Below are 19384 nucleotides of genomic sequence, written 5' to 3'. Positions count from 1 at the left end.
GAAAAGATATGGCAAACATACCAGATGCTTCTGTTTCTGAGGAAAGGCCTGTGCACAAAAAGACCTCTGGAAGTACACAAGTCTCTTTTACATTTCCTGAGTTCTATTGTTTAGACCAGTGCACAGTAATGTGGGATGGCTGTCGGTTACCACCCAGCTTACATATTATACTGCTTTTCCTGCACCCATAGAAGTTTGCAGAAAAATAGAAATACTTACGTCATTAAAACTATTTTAAAATTTGCATAAAAATTCTACGATCAACCAATAAAAATTATGACACAGCCATAATCTTAAACCATCAAACATCAAGAAAACATCAATTTTAAAATCCCTCCAAAATGCCATCAGGGACATATGACTTCAGACCTTACTTGAGAGATCATTCCTGAGCTTTGGGTTGAATGTGGTTAAAACTGTACTCCAGCTGCTGACTTCACTTTCTGTAGCAGTGGAGTATGAATCAGAACTCAATCTGATGACTACCTTTAGCACGGGAGTTCATATACAGGATGGAGTTTCATAAGGTACTGCAGGCCATAAAAGCTTTAAAAGCAAGCTCTGGCATTGTGAACCGAGTTCAGATTGCTCATAGTCAGCCAGAGCAGTTACTGCAGAAATGGTTCTCTAGGGGGTTCCCACATTCACGGGAAATCAGACAAGAAGGGGGGAGGTTAATTATTGTGCAGTGGCCTGATCCTATGCAAGTAAGTGTTGATGATGGGGAACATCCACTAAATCTCAACCACAGGCTGAACATTTTCCATAGAGGCTCGGCCATGTAGACTCAGCTGAGGTTCAACCACCACCTCCCAAGACGGAATAGCTTTGTCTCAAGCCAATAACACATTAAAATAACTATCTTTTCTGCAGAGCACAAACAAAAGCGCCATCAACAGGCTTGCAGGGTACCAACCAAGCACCATATGCGTGAAGTGATCAAAGAAGCAACACAAACACACACACAGGGTACGAAAATACTGTTATTAGGCTATTTAAGGTGTCTGCTATGAGACAGATCATGATGGGTAGCTGTGTTAATCTGTCACTAGCAGTAGAAAAGAGCAAGAGTCCAGTAGCACCTTAAAGACTAGGAAAATTTCTGGCAGGGTATGAGCTATTGCGAGCCACAGTTAAAGAATCTGAACAAGTGAGCTGTTGCTCATGAAAGCTCATACCCTGCTACAAGATATGTGTTTTCTTGAGCTCTCTGTCAGAGACCATAGTGTCTTTTTAATGCTGTTGGTATGTAGCAGACATTTTCAGCTGAGATTCAAGTTCTGCTAACCCAATAAAATGGGAGAAGTCGTGGGAAGTGAAGGACTTCGCACTGTCTCTTAGCCTCAGACTTCAGAGGGGGACTACAGAGAGCTGGCGAGATAGACAGGTCAGGACCCTGAACATCCTTCCTTTTTACTCCTCTGCTGCTATCCCTTTGATGTGTTAGACTACTGCTGTCAGGGAATCTTTCTTCTTTCTGGCCAACACCATCTCTCTGTCTCTGTCTCTGTCTCTCTCTCTCTCTGTGTGTGTGTGTGTGTGTCTTCTCCATCTTGCAACTATTAGACCAGGACATGCTTCCTGCATCTTCATCCATCCTACCTGGACTAGATTAGAATCCTATCTCTACACTATCCTGTCTAGAATGGTGTTCCTTACAATAAAGGGCTCATATTAGTTTGCTAAGATAAAAAGGCTCTGTGTGTAACTATTTCCTCAGTAGGACACACCCTCCCATCAGGTATTTCCACTGTGCCTTGTGCACTCCGCTAATATTCCACCAGAGGAAACCTTATGTTGGAGAAATCTGCCATGACAGACACATATTTAACTACCACAAAAATGTGATTTCATGTGGGTTGATAATAACTCTAATTGCTTCCAATTCAGTAGTAGTGAAGGAGCCCTAGTTTCTAAAGCTATGTTCATTTCCGGTCTGTGCTGGCTTCTTGACAGCCTTTTGTTTCAGATTAAAGAGCATCCCACTCCAAAACAGCTTGAAGAAGGCAATTAAAGAACCACAACAACAGGCAATTTGCAGAGATTCAAAAAAATCCCTGCTCAGTCCCTGAAGGCAGATGGCTACTCTGCTCAGGAGAGTTGAATCAAGGTTACAAGCAACTGCAACCAGCTCCCAACAGTTGGGACCAGTGCAATTTAACAAAGGATGCCCCCATGCCTCATTTGAAATACAGGAGCTGAGACAATGGCACCCACAGCTCAAGCACAGTCATGCAGATCTATGTTATATGTGCTTGAAAAGGTCCACCCTTTTTGGGAACAGATTGTGGCAGAAGAGGTTCTGCTAGGAAAGGAGCATCCATACACAAATATGCGGAAGCCTGACCTAGCTCAATTTTTAAAACCAATAGATGGTCACCCTCCTAAATTAGGGGGCCTTTCAGTCCCTCTCCTTCTCTATGCAGACGATACCGTTATTTTATCTTTCACCAAAGTTGGTCTCCAAAGGTACCTGGACTCCTTTAATAACTACTGTCAACTGAATCTACTTTCTATTAACTATTCTGAATCTACTTTCTATTAACTATTCTAAGTCAAAAGTTCTCGTATTCTCTAAGAAATGGTCTCCGTACAGATGGCATATTGGGAATACCAAAATCGAACAAGTTAAAAGTTACAGATAGTTAGGTGTGATATATAATTATAACCTTAGTTGGTCAGTGCATAGAAGCAAAACTATAAAGGCAGCTAAGAACTCCTTGACTCAACTTAGACAATTTTATTACAACAAACAATATATTTATATATTGCTGTTTTAGAATAAGTACACATACTTCAATATTTTCCTAATACGTTTTGCTAACTTTCCCCTAGATCATCAAATTCTGTGGTGCCAAGGTTTTAAGAAATATCAGCTTTAATTTGTTTGGTCCAGAATTTTAAGGACACAAGTTATAAACATTGCTCCTAAAAATAAAGAAGGGAAGACTAGCATTAGTACAATATTAAGTGTAGCTCATAGTTTTGCTGAGATCCTCACACTTTTTAATACTTTTTTTCATAATATTGCATAATGATATTTTGTCTGTTCAGATTGATAAATGCTGTCCAAACTAAAACAAAACGCTTCTGAATATTCTTGCACCAGTAATTTCATGCACCACTGTTAGATCATTTAAGTATCCATGCACAGGCTATCAAAATACTCTAGGCTAATGCCCAGGATGATAGGATATATTTCTCACAAGGCATGGGTGCTCTTTTATTCTTCTGTTTCTTAGAGACAGGACAATTTTTTTACTGCTTTCCTATCAATGTATTCTCATGACTGTGTTTTGGTATTCTGCTTGTTTTCCCAAGTTCTAGTTCTGTTTGCAGCACTGGAATTTGAAACCTTTTCTTCAGTGTTCAACTCACAGTATCTTTATTGAAACACAATTTCTATATATCTGAAACATTTGAAAGGTGCATGGTAGGAGAGTCAGTCCCTCAGATATGTGATCCCAGGTCATGAATGGCTTTAAAAGTATTGATCAGCACCATGAATGAAACCCATAAGCAAAATGGAAGCCAGTGCAACTGCTTCAAAAAAATTATGTTCAAATCAGCAGACACCCATAAGCAAGCAGGCGGATTCATTCTGAAGTAGCTGAAGCTTTTATATTGAGAGCCTATGCATATATTCTGAATGTATGCAAGTTCGCAGGAAAGGAGAAAGGTATTGTAATGGGATATCCAGTATTCTTCCATTAACAGCTCTTTCTCCAGTCAAGTGTGCTAAACAAAACTGCACAATTAACCCTCCCATTCTATCTTGGTAGAAGCTTAGTATGCATTTCCCTTGCTATTACAGAAGGTCAAAGGAAAACCCCAGGTGCTACCCAGCTCTTATTTCACATGCATTTGTGAGCTCTATGGATGATCTAACTTGGCTTTTTTTTAAAAGCCCTATCTAGGTAAATAGTGCAATGAACAAGAGTTAAATGCTTACAATTTTCAAAAGACTTTAGTGTTCATACAAATATAATGTATATGGTTATGCTACCAAATTCACATGTTGCAGTGGAAAGGCGCTAGACATTATTTGACCCTGGAGCTTGATTCTCTGCAATTATGCATTGGTTCAGTACAATACTTGAGCCCATTCTATATGATCCTCAGATTCACCCATGTTAGATCTAAACATTCATCTCAGTCCTTTTACCACAATATTTCCTAGCACCAAATTCTTTTTATATGCAGGGGTTTTTGCCATTTAGGGCTTGGGGTTGCCATAAAGAAGTGCAGAGAAAGAACTCAGGTATGTCTCTTGCACCATGCTTTTACTTCCTTTGGTTCACAGCAATTGACTTCATTTAGACCTACCCGGCATAACTGACATAGTATTGTTTCCAATACCTTAATTTAAGCAAAGCCTTAAGTATTCTGTGTGTGGGCTTTCTTGATTTCCATCCAACCATACTAATACTTTTAAGATTGGTCTGGGTCACCACCTTTCTTAATTTAATCTACTGATCAGACTATTAAACACAGCATGAGTAGTGGAACACAGCATATGAATGCAGCATGAGGCAAATTGCTGGCACCTACCAGCTCTTCTGTAAATTAAACAGCCAATGCAAGGCTAGCCCAGGTGGAAGGAACCCCCAGAACTAGGAAATATTGCATTGCAGGATGTAAAGCAGAGAATCAAGAAACAGCATGGATTCAGGGATGCTTTTGGGGGGGAGGATCACTTCCATCATGATACAAATGAATCAGTTCAGTCGAACCGTGATAGGCCAATTCCACTACAGCTGCAGGTATTTCACTATAGATAAAGACAGCTATAAATAAAGACCCAGTAACTTACCTATCATCCAGGTCAAATACCACAACTGTTGCTTACTCTGTCCACCTAACATAATATGAGCTTGTACAAACACTTTCAGTAAGAGTATACATTCACTGAATATATACAAAAAAGGAGCTCCCTTGAATAAAGGTCCAGCTAGCTTTCTAGTCACCCTGCCTAGCATCAGCTTCTCAGGATCCTAGTTAAGTTTCTCAGCACTACTACTTGATATTCTGTATCAGGTGATGGATATATAAGTCAGCATTCATATGCATGAACAGAGCATGAGATCTCAATCTGTAGACCACGGTGTCAAGGAATTCAGGACAAGTTCCCCTCCTCAACAAAAAATCCAGGGGACTAGCCATGTTTATTTACAACAGCAAAGACGGATCCAAAGGCCCTTTTCAAAGCATGAGTGGCAAGCCCCACAGAGGCTTCTGCCATCTCACATCCTCTAAATAATGAAATAAAACGTCTATCAGCTACATTGAAGAAGAAAACGTTTTAGCGTCTGGACATGGCCTACAACAGGGTCCCCAACCTTTTTGAGCCTGCAGGCACATTTGGAGTTCTGACTCAAGGTTCTGGACAAACCAAAAGATGTCAGGGAGTGAGGTTATGCATAACTCTTCAGCATTTCAAGCAGAAGCTCTATTTAACAGGATGTCTTTTAAAATGAACACACTGATTAAATATATTTTCTTGCATAGGCCTAGCTTACATTCAGTCACGCAGTGAATATCCCTTTGTGCTATGATGGCCAATCAGATGCCCTGCTGGGCAGGCACTGTGGAGCCCATGTGAGCCATGCTGTGGATCCACCCTACAAGGTAAGCCTCAGAAAGTAGCTGATTCTATAGGACCACAACTCAAAATGCCTCTGTGCATGTTCAAATCAACCTCATCACTTGTCTGGAAGACACACTTTGCACTGGAGACAGCAGAAAACATCCCTATTGGTTATTAACTTCTAGCCAGAGGGGTGGGAAAGTGCATGGATAAACTTTCTGAGCTGGTTATTGAAAAAAAAAATCCCAAAACACCTTCATAACAAAATTTGCCTTTCGGTATTCAGCTGAAAACTATTTGGCCCTTATTGGCTATGAATGCAGAGTGGCACCCCACCCCGCCATGCTGCAATCTTAGAAAACAGAGTGAAAGCCAGTTCAATTTTATTCCAGAAGTAAATATGAAAACTGCATTATGACTGTAACTCCTTGGTTCCTCTCAGTCAATTAGCATTCCAAGGGCTGAAACAGTTGTTCCCAAGCAACCAAATCAGTGTGTTTTCTGTTCTGTGCTCTGGCGTGACTTGGAAGTTAGATGACTGCACACGGGGCAGCTCTGTGAGCTCCCACCTCTGACCCCTCCCTATCTCTTGAGGACAAGAGTCCTGCCCCTATTACGACAAAATGAAGGGTTCTATCAGTCACCCATCACCTTGTGTCTCTGTCCAGGCTACCTAATCTTTGTTACTCCATGTGGTAATGGCAGCCATCAAGATGGAGCCCAGGTGTGAGAGCTCCATCTTCCAAGTTATCCCCAGACAGAATCAGCCAAAATAGACCTTGTTGCCCTTGTGTCAAGGAAATCCATCTCGGCTGTTCGTCCACACACACCCCTTGGGTCAGTCCATCTCTTCCTGTACAATCTAGCATTTGGCATCCCCATGTCTCTGTCCCCTCCTAAGTGTCATATCCCTACAATGTATGAGATAGCCCTTTGATTGTTCTCTGCTGGCTGGAAGCACTTGCATAACCAAACCTTAAGTACTGACTGCTTGTGAAAACCATTGCCAGGATGCAGGAAGCTTGACAGCAATTAACCCCTCTCCTCCTTCCATCCTTTTACTGAAAAAGAAATTTCTTGGAGTGTGGGAGTTATGTAGCCTAAAAACTAGCCATAGTGTGATATAGCCCGAAGTGGAGGGTGTTTCTCCATACCTTGTATGAAATTGATGTAATTTCACATACTCTGTGCCACCAAGACAAAATTCAGAGGGATCAAAGATTCAACATAGCCTTTCCTAAAAGCTGCAGATCAAAATAACCTTTGAGCAGAACAAGCTACTTTCTCTTATTTGAAACCAAAATTAATATATTTTAAAAGCCAAAAACAGCCAAGTCTACTTTTGTCATTTCATATCACTTAACACATCTAACTGCTTCCCCTAAAAAGGAAATAAAAAACTACACATAAAACTCTCTTGGTTTTAGCTAGGAAAAAATATGCTGGCAAACAGCTTTTTAGCAACCGTGGGAAGTTGTGAAATGAACCTCATCCACCCTTGAATCTTTACCAGCTCTATCAGATGACATCAAATGCTCAAATAGCAAAGCGTCAGACGCTCAAGCTGTTTTACCCAGAACTGTTTTCTAGCTTTCCTTCAGCAGCCAACATTTCTATATACGATGCTACACCGACACAGATATCACCGCTTTGCCACCAGCTTGTGAATATACCTTTAGCAAAAAGAAAAATTATTCAACTGCCTTCTTTGCAAATAACCTGAGAACTCCAAACACTCAATTGTACAGAGCAACAGGTTACCCTAAGACTTTTCTGAACCAAAGCAAGTTTGCAAAAGAAGAAATAAAGACTATATATACAAACTCAGGTATGGTCAGTTTAGATATGTATCCAAAGTCAGAGTTTGGCCTGACATAAGAAATAAAATAATAGTCTTTCTACAAACTCCTAATGAAAAAAAAATCCACATATCTCCTAAGAGCTGTTCTCACATGAACACACATACAAAATCAAGCGATGTGTACTAAGATTTTTGTTTGATAAGCTAAAGGCTTTGCTTTAAAAAAAAGAATTAAACTAATTCCATTTGTTTGAACCAAAGTATTCCCCCATCAGCCTTGAACTAGCAGATAGGCATAATTTTTAAGCTACAACACACTAGAGATGCAACATTTCCAGAAATTTTGACTGGATGCCCCGATGCCCCCTATGGCAACAGCAGTGCTGGCAAAGTTGGTTGAGTGGCACATGAGGCATCAGTTGATAGGGTGAAGGGGCAATCCTCAGACCAGAAACCTGGGCCTTTGATGCCTTTGGGCATGGGGGGGAAATGGAAATTCTGGGGAAAACATTTTAATAAAATACTGTACTATATGTACTATATACGTACTGTACTATATGTAGACATAAACAACATTTTCAAGCTTTTTTTAAGTTTAAATGTAAATAATTTTAGCAGCAATTAATATGCCATAATGTGTGTAATGATAATAGGCTATTATTAATAGCCCAAACTGGCCACAGCTTGTCAGAGCCTGGAAGCTAAGCAGGGTTGGCCATGGTCAGTACTTGGGTAGAACACCACCAAGGAAGACAGGGGCTGCTGTGCAGAAGAAGGCAACAGCAAACCACCTCTGCTCATCTCTTGCCTCTGCTCATCTCTTGCCATAAATCGGTTGCACCTTGACAGCATGCCATATTTTCCCATGTGTAAGACGCCCCCATGTATAAGATGCCCCCTATTGACAGGCAGGGTGGGCAGCGACCGGTTTGAACACTGTCCATCGGCCAGCCAGGGCGACTGGCCTCTTTCACGGCGCGCTGATGGGCGGGGAAGAGAGCAAGCAAGAGGCTGGTGGCCCTGGCTGGCCAGATTCCGGCATTCAAACTGGTCGCCGCCCACCCTGCCCGTCAGCGACTGGCCTCTTTTGTCGCTCGCTCTCTTCCCCGCCTAACAGCTGATGGGCAGGGCCAGTGGCAACGTCTTCGGGCCAGGCTTCCATGTATAAGATGACCCCCAATTTTTTTTTAGAAAAAACCATCGTCTTACAGAAAAATACGCTCTGTTGTTGTTGTTGATGTTATTATTATTATTGGGATCTGCAGCATCTCAAGAGAACAACACACTCCATATCTAATCACAGCTTGGGCAGTTGTTGGGATGCAGAAGAATTAGGCCACCTCTGTCTGCGCGTCTCAGATTTCCAGGTGAAACCGCTCTGAGACTTGAGCCGTCAGATGTCTATAGCTCAGGCTCCTTCTAACCAAGCATTATATAGTGCTTGAGGGAGGTGTGCCATGTCTCTTCCCCAAAGCTGCAAGATCTATGGATTGAAAATAATGGCACCACACAAGGGGTTCCTGTCCAAGCTCCATGAAGGCACCAAAAGCGTGCTTCTTCACCCCTATTGACTGATGCCTCAGGGAGCTCACCAAAGTTTTATATGTATCACTCAACCACCTTTGCCTGCACTGCTGTTGCCGCAGGGGGCATCAGCTTGCTGCTTAGTCCTGATCAAAAGGAGTTGAGGGCAGCTGGGCAGCTCTTTAAATAGCCCTCACCTGCCCACCCTCGATATAGTTTTTCTGTATGTGCTGATGTTGGACATCTGCACGTTTCCCACCTGCAGGCTGCTAGAAATCCTGATCCATCCCCCACCTCGACTGGGGGAAGTGATCAGTGGCATTATCATTATACACACTATGGCATCTTAATACTAAAATTATTTACCAAAATATGCTTAAAAACGTTTTATATGTCTGTAGTGTACACAGGAATTTGTATTATCTAATAATGTAGACTGTCTTACATAAAAATTTCATACTACACATTTAGAGGAAAAGCCTGTCTTTCATTTAACTCATTCCAAAAAAAATTGGAAAAACTGAGACAGTCCTGAGGCTTTTCATACTATACATTTGGAATGAGTTAAAAGCTTTTTTTAAGACAAGGTTTTCTCACTCAAAAAGAAAGAATATTTTATAGGAGCTTTTTAAACGTATCCCGCCCCCAAAGTTCCCTTTGGAAAAATTAAAAAAGGCCTCAGACATTTTCATGCTATACATTTTGAGTGTGAAAAAAGTGTCTTGAGAAGCATTTCATTTTTTCTAAAATAGAAAATATTTCATATGAGGTTTTTTCCAGTGCTTCCAGACGTCCTGGGGGTGGGAATGGAGGGAAACTAGTTTTTTTCCTCTGAGGCTTCGTATCTTTGCCACAAATACAATATGACTCTTACATATTGCAACCTAGCAGATGCTCAATAAATGGCAGGCAAAAACATGAGGGATACCAAGTATTCAGAGAATCACAATATATGGTCAGCATGCAGCTAACCATAAACTATAAATAAGACAGGCTTCTCTGGTCAGTAAACAGAAATTTTACTGAGTCTAGAACGCTGTTCCTGGGTTATAAAGACCAGACCAATAATACACCACTAGCAACATCAAGAGTTAAAGACTGATTTACACCTTTGTGTACTGTATATATTTTTTATTTCTCTTCACCTCCTCACTGTTAGTTGAATGCATGAGCCAGATCCTTTAAAAAGTATTTCATCTGGGTAACAATGAGCTTTACCTGAAGTTTATTGCTTAGGGGACCCACACTTTATTTCGGGAAGCTATGCACCAGCAGTCTCCAAGCTCAAAACAAGAAGCTTGTGAGTCCCCGCCCCTTGAAATGCCACTTTGTAATTGGCTATAGTGTTTAAAAGCCCAGCCCCCAGAAACCCAAGTGCCAGGTCAAAAAGCATTTTAAAAAACAAAAACAAAACAGAGCTCCCTAAAAGGAATGGGGCGGGCGGGGGAGAAACCCAAGCCTCGTTTCTAAATGCCTCTCTTCTGCTCAGAAAGAACTCCCAGGAAGCAGGAAGCATTTGAACCCCCACCCCTTGACACGCTGCTTTGTAATTGGCTGTAGTTCTTTCTGTGACAGAAACATCCCTCCCCCAAGCTTCTATGTCCCATGCTTTGCCTTATGCATGGGGATTTCAAGTGGGCTGAGCTCAGGGGAAATGGAAGAATCAGGTTAATGGGAAGTCTCGGAATTCATGAGGGCTGGCAGTGAGGTCATCTCTAATGGAGGGGAAACTCATGCATAACTCCAAGGAACAAAGACAGACCAAATGTGAATGTGAGTGAAAGTACCCATGCATAACCGACCTGCATGGTAGTTTAATCTGTGTTAGGTCTGCAACAACTCATTCACATATTCAGGGTAACATCAGTCAAAAAATAATTCTACATGTGTGAATAAGCCCTAATTTTTTGTGCAAAGTGGAGGGAAGATGTTTGGTTTATAGCTTCTTCAGTTGCATCTAAACATTGTCAAAAACATTCTGAAGAGGAAGCAAAGGCCAGCTTTAAAGGACTGTGCAACTTTACCTTGTGTGTTTTGCTGGAACATTCTATTTAGATCTAAGGAGGATGCTCTGGAATGTGATTTCTGTGGTCTTGGTGGAGGAGTTGGAGGTTCTCCCCCTTTCTTCATTGCATCTTCAATAGATGTGCTAGAATAAGACCTCAGGGAACAGAAGAAAAAATTAAAGGGGAAAAATTACTGCTGCCCTGTATGAATGCCTCTATGGCTCCATCTGTGCTCTCCCCACATATTTTTAAATAGAGTGAATACTACAACAATGGCATAAGTCTCTAGCACTCTCTGATCAGAATGGAACTGGGCAACTGCTGTTTGTTTGTTTGTTTTGCCCTGCTTGGGGAAGGGGAGCATGTGTACCAACATGAAATGAAAGGACAATGCTGCAAGGAAAGAACACATTTTCTGCTGTTTCAATCATAATTTTTCCCTGCAAAATTGCAGTATTTACTCAAATGAGCACCAACAACATGGAGATGCAATATCTCCTCTAATGCTTTATGTATGACAGATGAGGACAAGAAAAGAATTGGAGCAGAAGAGCAAAAACTTCCAATAGGTGGGGAAAGTATCTGGCAGCTGTTGCCCAACAGGCAGCAAGAGAAAGATTGAGCACACAAGGACTTGCTCATCAGAAAAGCACGCTGCCTTTATCATATTTTGATACAAAGCTGCTCACACATCCTTAATAGCTTTTTAAAAAATCCTAATGATATCTATCCTGGGCACCAATCCAAGACTGATTAAAATCAAAATTACCCTGGAAAGAATGAACACTAATTTAACTTGGAAGAATTTTATAGTAAATGTAATTTTTCATTCTGGTAGTATACAAAACATGCCTTATATTATGGCTTGATATTAAAAAAAACATTTTAGAAGGTCACGCATCCATGAAATTACATTAGCTGTCCGCAACCCTGCAAAAACCTCTAAAGAAGACAGGCCATACGTGTGCCCTGCTTCTGAAGTTTTGCAAAGTATGTATGTTTAATGTGCGTGGGTAACAGCTATTTTTTCTGAACAAGGGTTTAGCCAGTTTCATTAAAAAATACAATTAACTAAATAATGTTAATTAAAAAATACAAGAAGATAGAAAGAGAACTCCAATAAAAACATCAATTTTAGAATTCCATAAAGTAGCTCCATACATAAAGCCAAAGTCCATAATGACGGCAACAATTCAACAAGAATAAGTTCGCAAGCATGCCTTGTACTGCATTACTTTTATAAAAAACTACTACGAATATGTAGGTATTCATTCTCTGCAGAGTAAATTCTATTGCTGAGAGTTGTCCTGATTTCTAGATGGCCCAGAACTGCTAACTGGCCAGTCATCTACAGCAGGCTGACTGATGTCCATTATATATAGCAATAAAATTTGTCATAATCTGGAATGGTAATAAATATGTATATAAAGCAAAGTTATTTTTGCACCTGGGTTCATAAAATGCAAAAATAACCTCACTGCTTCTAAACAGTCAACTTAAAGGCAAAGATGAACACCAAAAATAATCAAACAATTCATAGTTCTTAGGTTGCTTACCTAGACCTTGGTCTTGCTTTGAGAGTGTTTGATTCCTGAGCAACTGTAACAAAAGATCACTTGTCTCATTTACCAATAATACTTAATGATGAATAACTGTAAACATGCAATGTCTAATGGCACTATTGGGGTCTTTCACTATTCTCAGTTTTACTTTTTATCTCTGTTCTAAATATATCTGGAATAAATAACTCCTTCAGGCATTTAATCTGAGATCACAGGTACCATTCTTTTTTGGCTATCCGAAGAACAGCGAATTTGACAATGACCAAACTGCATCAACTCTTGCAACCAAGAAATCAGAACCAAGACATGAGATCCCTAGAAATTCCCAGCATCGGCCATAGGACAAGAAATGGCAGTCAAGTCTGGTAGATGAGCAATAGGTGGTCCATTCTTGAATTATATAAACTGTAGTCTCACACTCCTCACAAAAAAATCACATGGTAAAAATTATGTTACTACCTGATTCTGTTTATTTACAGTGCAATCCTATGCAGAATTACTCCAGTCTACGCCCACTGAAATGAATGGAATAACTCTCCTTAGAATTGCACTGTGAGTGAATTAAAATATGGGCAGTTAGACAACCAAAAAGAGAAAGAACAAGGAGAGAGAAGATACAACATAATAAAATGGAACAGAGTATATGCGTGTAGAAATCTCTTCCTAAGCTTAGCAATTAGCAACTGAATCATGATAGTGCATATTCTTTCTTAGTCTAATAAAGGTATTCTCATTCTTATAAATTGCCAGCTCTTTTGCAAAACAAGCAGAATGTTTTGACAGAAACCCTTTTTTTTGGTGAGAGATTTTTGAAAGGTTATTGAAAAACTACTTGAAATCTGTTTTCTCCCAGTGGCTTTGCCAATGAACTCCTTTCTACGTGATAGTCACTTTCCCAAGGTTTTTTTCCCTTGACACTCAAGTAACATTACTATAGAACCATGCAGGCTACCAACACATGTGGTACAGCCCACAGTCCTCATGACAAATCTTGTGGTTCATCATTTATTGCTACACTCCATGGCCCTGATTAGTTGCAGCTCTCAGCAGAAACCAGTTCAGAAGTATCAAGGCAGCTAAGTGCTGATGAAGCAGTGCCACTGGAGGTGGGTGGCAATACTCAGGCAAGCTGCCATAAGGCACAGATGCCTGCAACAGCTGCTAAACCAACTATGCAAGGGGATAGTTGGTGTTTGGAGTCTTGGCAGGCCAAAGGTCACCCAGCAACTGTTAGAACTGCTTGGAGCTGGCCATCATGCTTGCACCTTCCCCAGCCTAGACCGGGCTCACTGAAAACTAATGACAAAATCTCTTTAAACTTAAGTGGTTGAGACTGTGATTGAGTTTAACCTTGCAGAGCAAACTGAAACTTTCTGCCAATGGTGTAATAACTAAGGGAAATGTAGTATGTAATAACTAAGGGAAATGTAGTATGACTGCCACTCAAAGATTGTGATTATAACCATACTTACTCGGAAGTAAGATCCACTGATATCAGTGCAGCTTAATTCCATGTAAATGTATTTAGATTATAATTTACTCCCTGCAAAGGGAAGGATGGGTTGAAGAGGAAACTCTCTAAAGCTATATAGTTTGAACAAGGTTAATTTGTACCGCACAAGCTTATTGTTGGGTTAATAGGTTTCCTTCAAACTAAACAGGTTTCCTTCAAACTAAGTCCAGTTGAGTCTTAGCAAGTATGAGAAACATGATATACTAACAAGGAATATGTCCACTCTTGCTTCTCTCCTTAAATTCCTATCAAAAGAAAAATGTCTTATAACAAGGTTGTCTAATGATATTTCAGTTCAGAAATGGGAGCATTTCTCTCTTCGGCTGCACTGATGAGTCATGTTGAACAGATATAAAGGCCATATACTGTTGTGTGTGTGTGTGTTTTTTTTTTTTACTAGAAACACATCAAGGTAAAGTCCAAGGTCACAATTTTAGTCATTAAAAAATAAAACTCCCAATGCATTTGTTTTTATACACTTAGTTCAGCTATGTAAATAGTTCTAGAAACAGCATCATTCTTCTGTTCCCCCCCCTTTGTATAAAAATTACTTCTCATATTTGCAAATGGTCTTCTCATCAAAACCTTAACAAGTGGTGCCAGATACAGTATGACTATTGATAACAATAGATGGGCAAAGCCAGCCTTTTTCACGAAGTTAGTAAAATAAAAGATGTTGAAATAAGTAAGCCTAGGCCCATATCTAGTCTTAATACCAGATTTATATCCCAGTTAAGAAAGAGTAGTAGTAGTGCTTTGTCTGCTCACTTGGAAGGACGTTCATGAACAGCACTTGCAAGAAATTGTATATATAATTGCAGCCTTTGGCATATTTGACTTCTGTTGCTGAGAAGTTGTATATTGAAGGCCCAGATTCTTATACTGGCATTATTTGGGTTTAATGACAAGCTGTGGTTTGTTACTTCAAGACTATGCTTCGTGAATCCTTGGGGCTGTGTGAAATACCCCCCCCCCCGGTCATTCCGTGCTCTTATGCAGGAAAAGACTTCTAGATTCAAAACGAACCAAAGTCAATTGCTACATCATAACAAAAACTATAGTTTGCACTCATCAACTCTTGGCCTCACTAGTACCTGGATGAGTAGTTTCCTAAGAATATGCACCATTCAGAGCATTTTTGAGCAACTTGGAGAGACAAAAGTAACAAAAAACATGAACAATACAATATGTTGCCGAAGGCTTTCACGGTCAGAGTTCATTGGTTCTTGTAGGTTATCCGGGCTGTGTGACCGTGGTCTTGGTATCTTCTTTCCTGACGTTTCGCCAGCAGCTGTGGCAGGCATCTTCAGAGGACTAACACTGAAGGACAGTGCCTCTCAGTGTCAAGTGTGTAGGAAGAGTAATATATAGTCAGAAGGGGGTTGGGTTTGAGCTGAGTGAAATAAGGCTGTTATATCTTCCAGAAAAATCTGGTTAATCAATGAGATTGTGTCGTTTACTGGAAACTTGGTAAAGAGGGATACAACATCAAAACTGACTAATATACTGATGTTGTAAAGAGGGATACAACCTGAGAAATCAGCAGTGGCTGAACATGGACTGACCCAAACAGGACACAGGGTCTTATTCCAAGACACTGAAAGACTGGACAATTCTACCAACTATTTTGTCAGACTGCACAGAGAAGCCATTGAAATTCATAAACATCAGCACAACTTTAACAGAAAAGAAGAGCGTTTAAGAATGAATAAGGCTTGGCTTCCTGTCTTGAAAACCTCCAGACTAACAAAGACTACAGTCAACAATAGCCATGCGGATTAGCTTTGGATTCCACATGTTAACAGATCACTTCAGGATATAATGGTTCCACATTAACATACCACACCCTCATTAGCACATTATCTTGATACTTACAGGACAATGATTAGCACATTACCTTTGATACTTTTGCAGGACTCAGCTAAAACCCAACCCCCTTCTGAGTATATATTACTCTTCCTACACACTTGACACTGAAAGACACGGTCCTTCAGTGTTACTCCTCTGAAGATGCCTGCCACAGCTGCTGGCGAAACGTCAGGAAAGAAAATACCAAGACCACGGTCACACAGCCCGGATAACCTACAAGAACCAAATACAATACGTTTTTGAGATTACTGTATTTTCATCCAAATGCTGCCTCCTGCATCTGGGCAAGGAATGAAGGCACGACTATGTGAAATGTTGCGGGGGCAGTATAGCAACATATTTAGAGAGGGATAGCAGGAAATCTTAGACACTTTGTCAGCTAGGCAGGTGCTGGTTTTGGCTATATAAACAATATCCAGTGTATTTCTATTGCCATATCCCCCCCAAATTATTCTACTGAGTTTAAATATATCTGCACTTTTTAATGGCCCATATAAGAAACTATTCAGATAAACTGGATTTCAAATCATGACCATGATGCTCACATTTCCAATCACCCACAGTCTTATTTTTTTTTAATTTGTTTTATTTGGAAGTACCAATGAGTTAAATGTAATTTGCCCTTTGGTAATTAGGCTTAGTATCATAACAGGACAATGAATGTTTTTAATGGGGTTTATTTCCATACCTGTTTTGACAGCCATGTGCTGAGATGCTTTACATTCCTTTAGTATTGTTTGGGCTGATGTGCTAACTTTCAGACCTTAATTAAAATAAGAAGTGAAAAGTTATTTAGTATGGATTATAGTTATGAATATGTACAGAGGTCCTACAAAGCACTTATTAATATAAAGCATTAAGTGCTTTGTAGGATCTCTGTACCTTATACATATAAAAATAGTATACAGTCTATAAAGATCACAAAATATATTAAAAAATACAGAAAATTAATTCTTCAGAAAAGCCATTTGAAGCCCCAGTATTTAATATGTTGTTACCAAAAAGAGCTGTGCACGAATCGATGCTAAATATGTCAAGAGTCACACTTGTGTAAATGAACATCTGAACTACAGTGTATCTTCAGTGAAAACTTCAACTATTCATGTGCCTGCCCCTTGGAAAAGAAATACTTGCCTATCTAATATGTATAGCTTCTAGGAATAACAACAACACATTTACTACTACTACTACTACTAATAATAATTTTATTAAATTTCTACCCTGCCCTCCCCAGCGTAGGCTGGGCTCAGAGCGGCTCACATAATAGTGTAATATACAATAAAATAGAGTAAAACATCTTAAAACAGCAATAAAACAGCCCTATAACATCAGTAAATAAAGGACAAAAATGTCCAGTGGAGCCCCCAAAGTGTGGTTACAGCCAGGCAAGCAGATGGAGAGACCCTATAAGATAGCAGAGAAGGAGGGGGGGGGGGGAACAGCAAGCACTGTGGACACGTACTTTATTTCAAAGGGGCTTGTGGAGGTGTCTTACTGAACTAAAGAGTGGTTGTAAAACAGCAATTACTGGAAGATTTGGCACTTTGCATTCAGCCCCCTCTCTCAGGGAGGCATAGTTACATGTCTGGGATTAATATAAGGTATATGTAACCATATGACAGCTTCTTTAGTAGAGCTTATAGCCTGTAATGGCTCCTTTTAATTCTGCCTCCTTCATGGCTTTGCTTGAGCCATAAAACAAATAAGGAACAAGACAGCATCAGTTTTTGCCCCAAACTATAGCATAAGAGATGTTTTACCAATTATACTGGCATAATTAGAACATGAATGGAACAATACATACACAGCATTGAGCACTAGTTGGGCATGCGATTTTTTTCAGCATATGCACTGTTTGCAACTCAATGTTTATTGTTCCTCTTCTCTGTCTAATTCTGGCAGTACTACAGCAGGGTACAAAAACATGGCCTGACTTGCAAACTGGGTAGGTTGTGGCCAAAACATACAACTGAACAATGACACGATAAACTCTGCTGGGATCTGCAACAGTCCCATCTTGTCACCTAAATGGGCCCTAAATCTAGCCTTTTGGAAGGGAGAATTCCCTTCACCTATACACAGAGCCACAGTGGCTCTCCATTACTAATGTCAATATTGCTCAATATCACCATGCTTAATCCTAAAATATTTGTCATAAAATATTTGTTTTCAAAAAAATCAAAAAATATTGGTCATAAAATATTTGTTTTCAGCAATGCTGTTACAGATCTCTCATCAACTTCCTTTACAAGTTATAAATAGAGATGTAGAACGCCAAGAAATTTTGGAAAGAAATTTTTTGGAAACATGCGAGAAACGTTATTTGAGAAATGAAAGTCTAGGTGTCTGACAAGAGCCTTGCTTCACTTAAAATCTGAGCTCCTGAGTCTCATTAAAATGCACGCCTGCCACAGAGACTCCTGCTTCTTACATTATTGTTAAAAGAACTGTAGAGGGAAACACATGTAGGGGAAAAGGAAAATTTTCCCCACAAAGGAAAACAGCTTTGTTTGTGTATAGCCAGAAAGTTTTTTTTTTGGGGGGGGGGTGTTAAGTCCTAACCAAGTTATGGCCTTCCTGTAGAGTTTTCAAGGCAAGAGACACTCAGAGGTGATTTGCCATTGTCTGCCTCAACGTAGCCACCTTGGTATTCTCTGGTGGTCTCCCATGCAAATAACTAGGGTTGACCCTGCTTAGCTTCTGAGTTCTGATGAGATTGGGCTATCCAGAAAGATAGATTGGGCTTGCAAACCATTCTTCCCCTGCCTCCAACCATTTACCTTATGTGGAACCCTTTTTGTGAGAATTACTTCATGGTTAAAATCATGTTATATATCCAAGCTCAGCTCTGAACATAGAAGTGGGGAAATATTAAGCAACCATGTCAGGTTGGTGTTAAGTAAATAAAATGTCAGCTTTGAACCAAACACATTTATCTTAAGCATCTTCAAAAGAGAGCATTAATTTAGAATGCTAATGGAATGAAGGATGCAAATGTTTACAATTAGGCATGTGTCCCCTTAGCTTGAGATGTCTGCTGAGGAAGAATTGAGACACTGCTTTGACATATTTTAAATCATGATGTGTGCATATCTTGTACTGTGATGTTCCTGCCCGAGGACAAATATCTGAAGAAATTTTGACAAAGGGCATTAGAAATGACCATGTGTTAGGGCCTTTGAATGTCATCCTACCTACTTGGGACCTCCTTTTCTGTGAGTGGGGATAACATTTAGAAAGACCCAGCTATGTGGGCACAGGATGATTATGCAGATGCTGATCTCATGGAAAAGACCTGTGATGAACCACCACTCATGCGGTTTGGTCATTTAAACATTATCCCATTTACTTGGGAAGCTTTTAGGGAAAAGCTTCCAGGTGGATAGCCAAGCTTTTATAGGGTTCTTCAGCTTGTAAGAAACATAAAGGAAGAAGTACACTTTATGTGGAAGACAAGAGTTCCCATCCACACATTGTTCTTGTAATGCTAATGTGGGGACATAGAAATTACAAGGGAAAACT

At 40.0% G+C, this 19384-nt stretch overlaps 1 protein-coding gene across 1 annotated transcript in view; it reads right to left on the bottom strand.

Annotated features, from left to right (window-relative positions):
• REPS2 (RALBP1 associated Eps domain containing 2) overlaps positions 1-19384 on the bottom strand; it is an 87063-nt gene that overhangs the window by 44851 nt on the left and 22828 nt on the right. Inside the window, exons 11-13 of the mRNA XM_056861956.1 lie at positions 16551-16625; positions 12475-12517; positions 10937-11073 (exon numbers count right to left, since the gene is read on the bottom strand). Coding sequence (XP_056717934.1) covers positions 10937-11073; positions 12475-12517; positions 16551-16625 — 255 coding nt within the window. The remainder of the gene's footprint in view (positions 1-10936; positions 11074-12474; positions 12518-16550; positions 16626-19384) is intronic.

This window comes from Euleptes europaea, chromosome 16 (assembly GCF_029931775.1).
Source record: "Euleptes europaea isolate rEulEur1 chromosome 16, rEulEur1.hap1, whole genome shotgun sequence".
Lineage (NCBI taxonomy): Eukaryota > Metazoa > Chordata > Lepidosauria > Squamata > Sphaerodactylidae > Euleptes > Euleptes europaea.
This window is presented reverse-complemented; position numbering and strand designations above follow the sequence as displayed.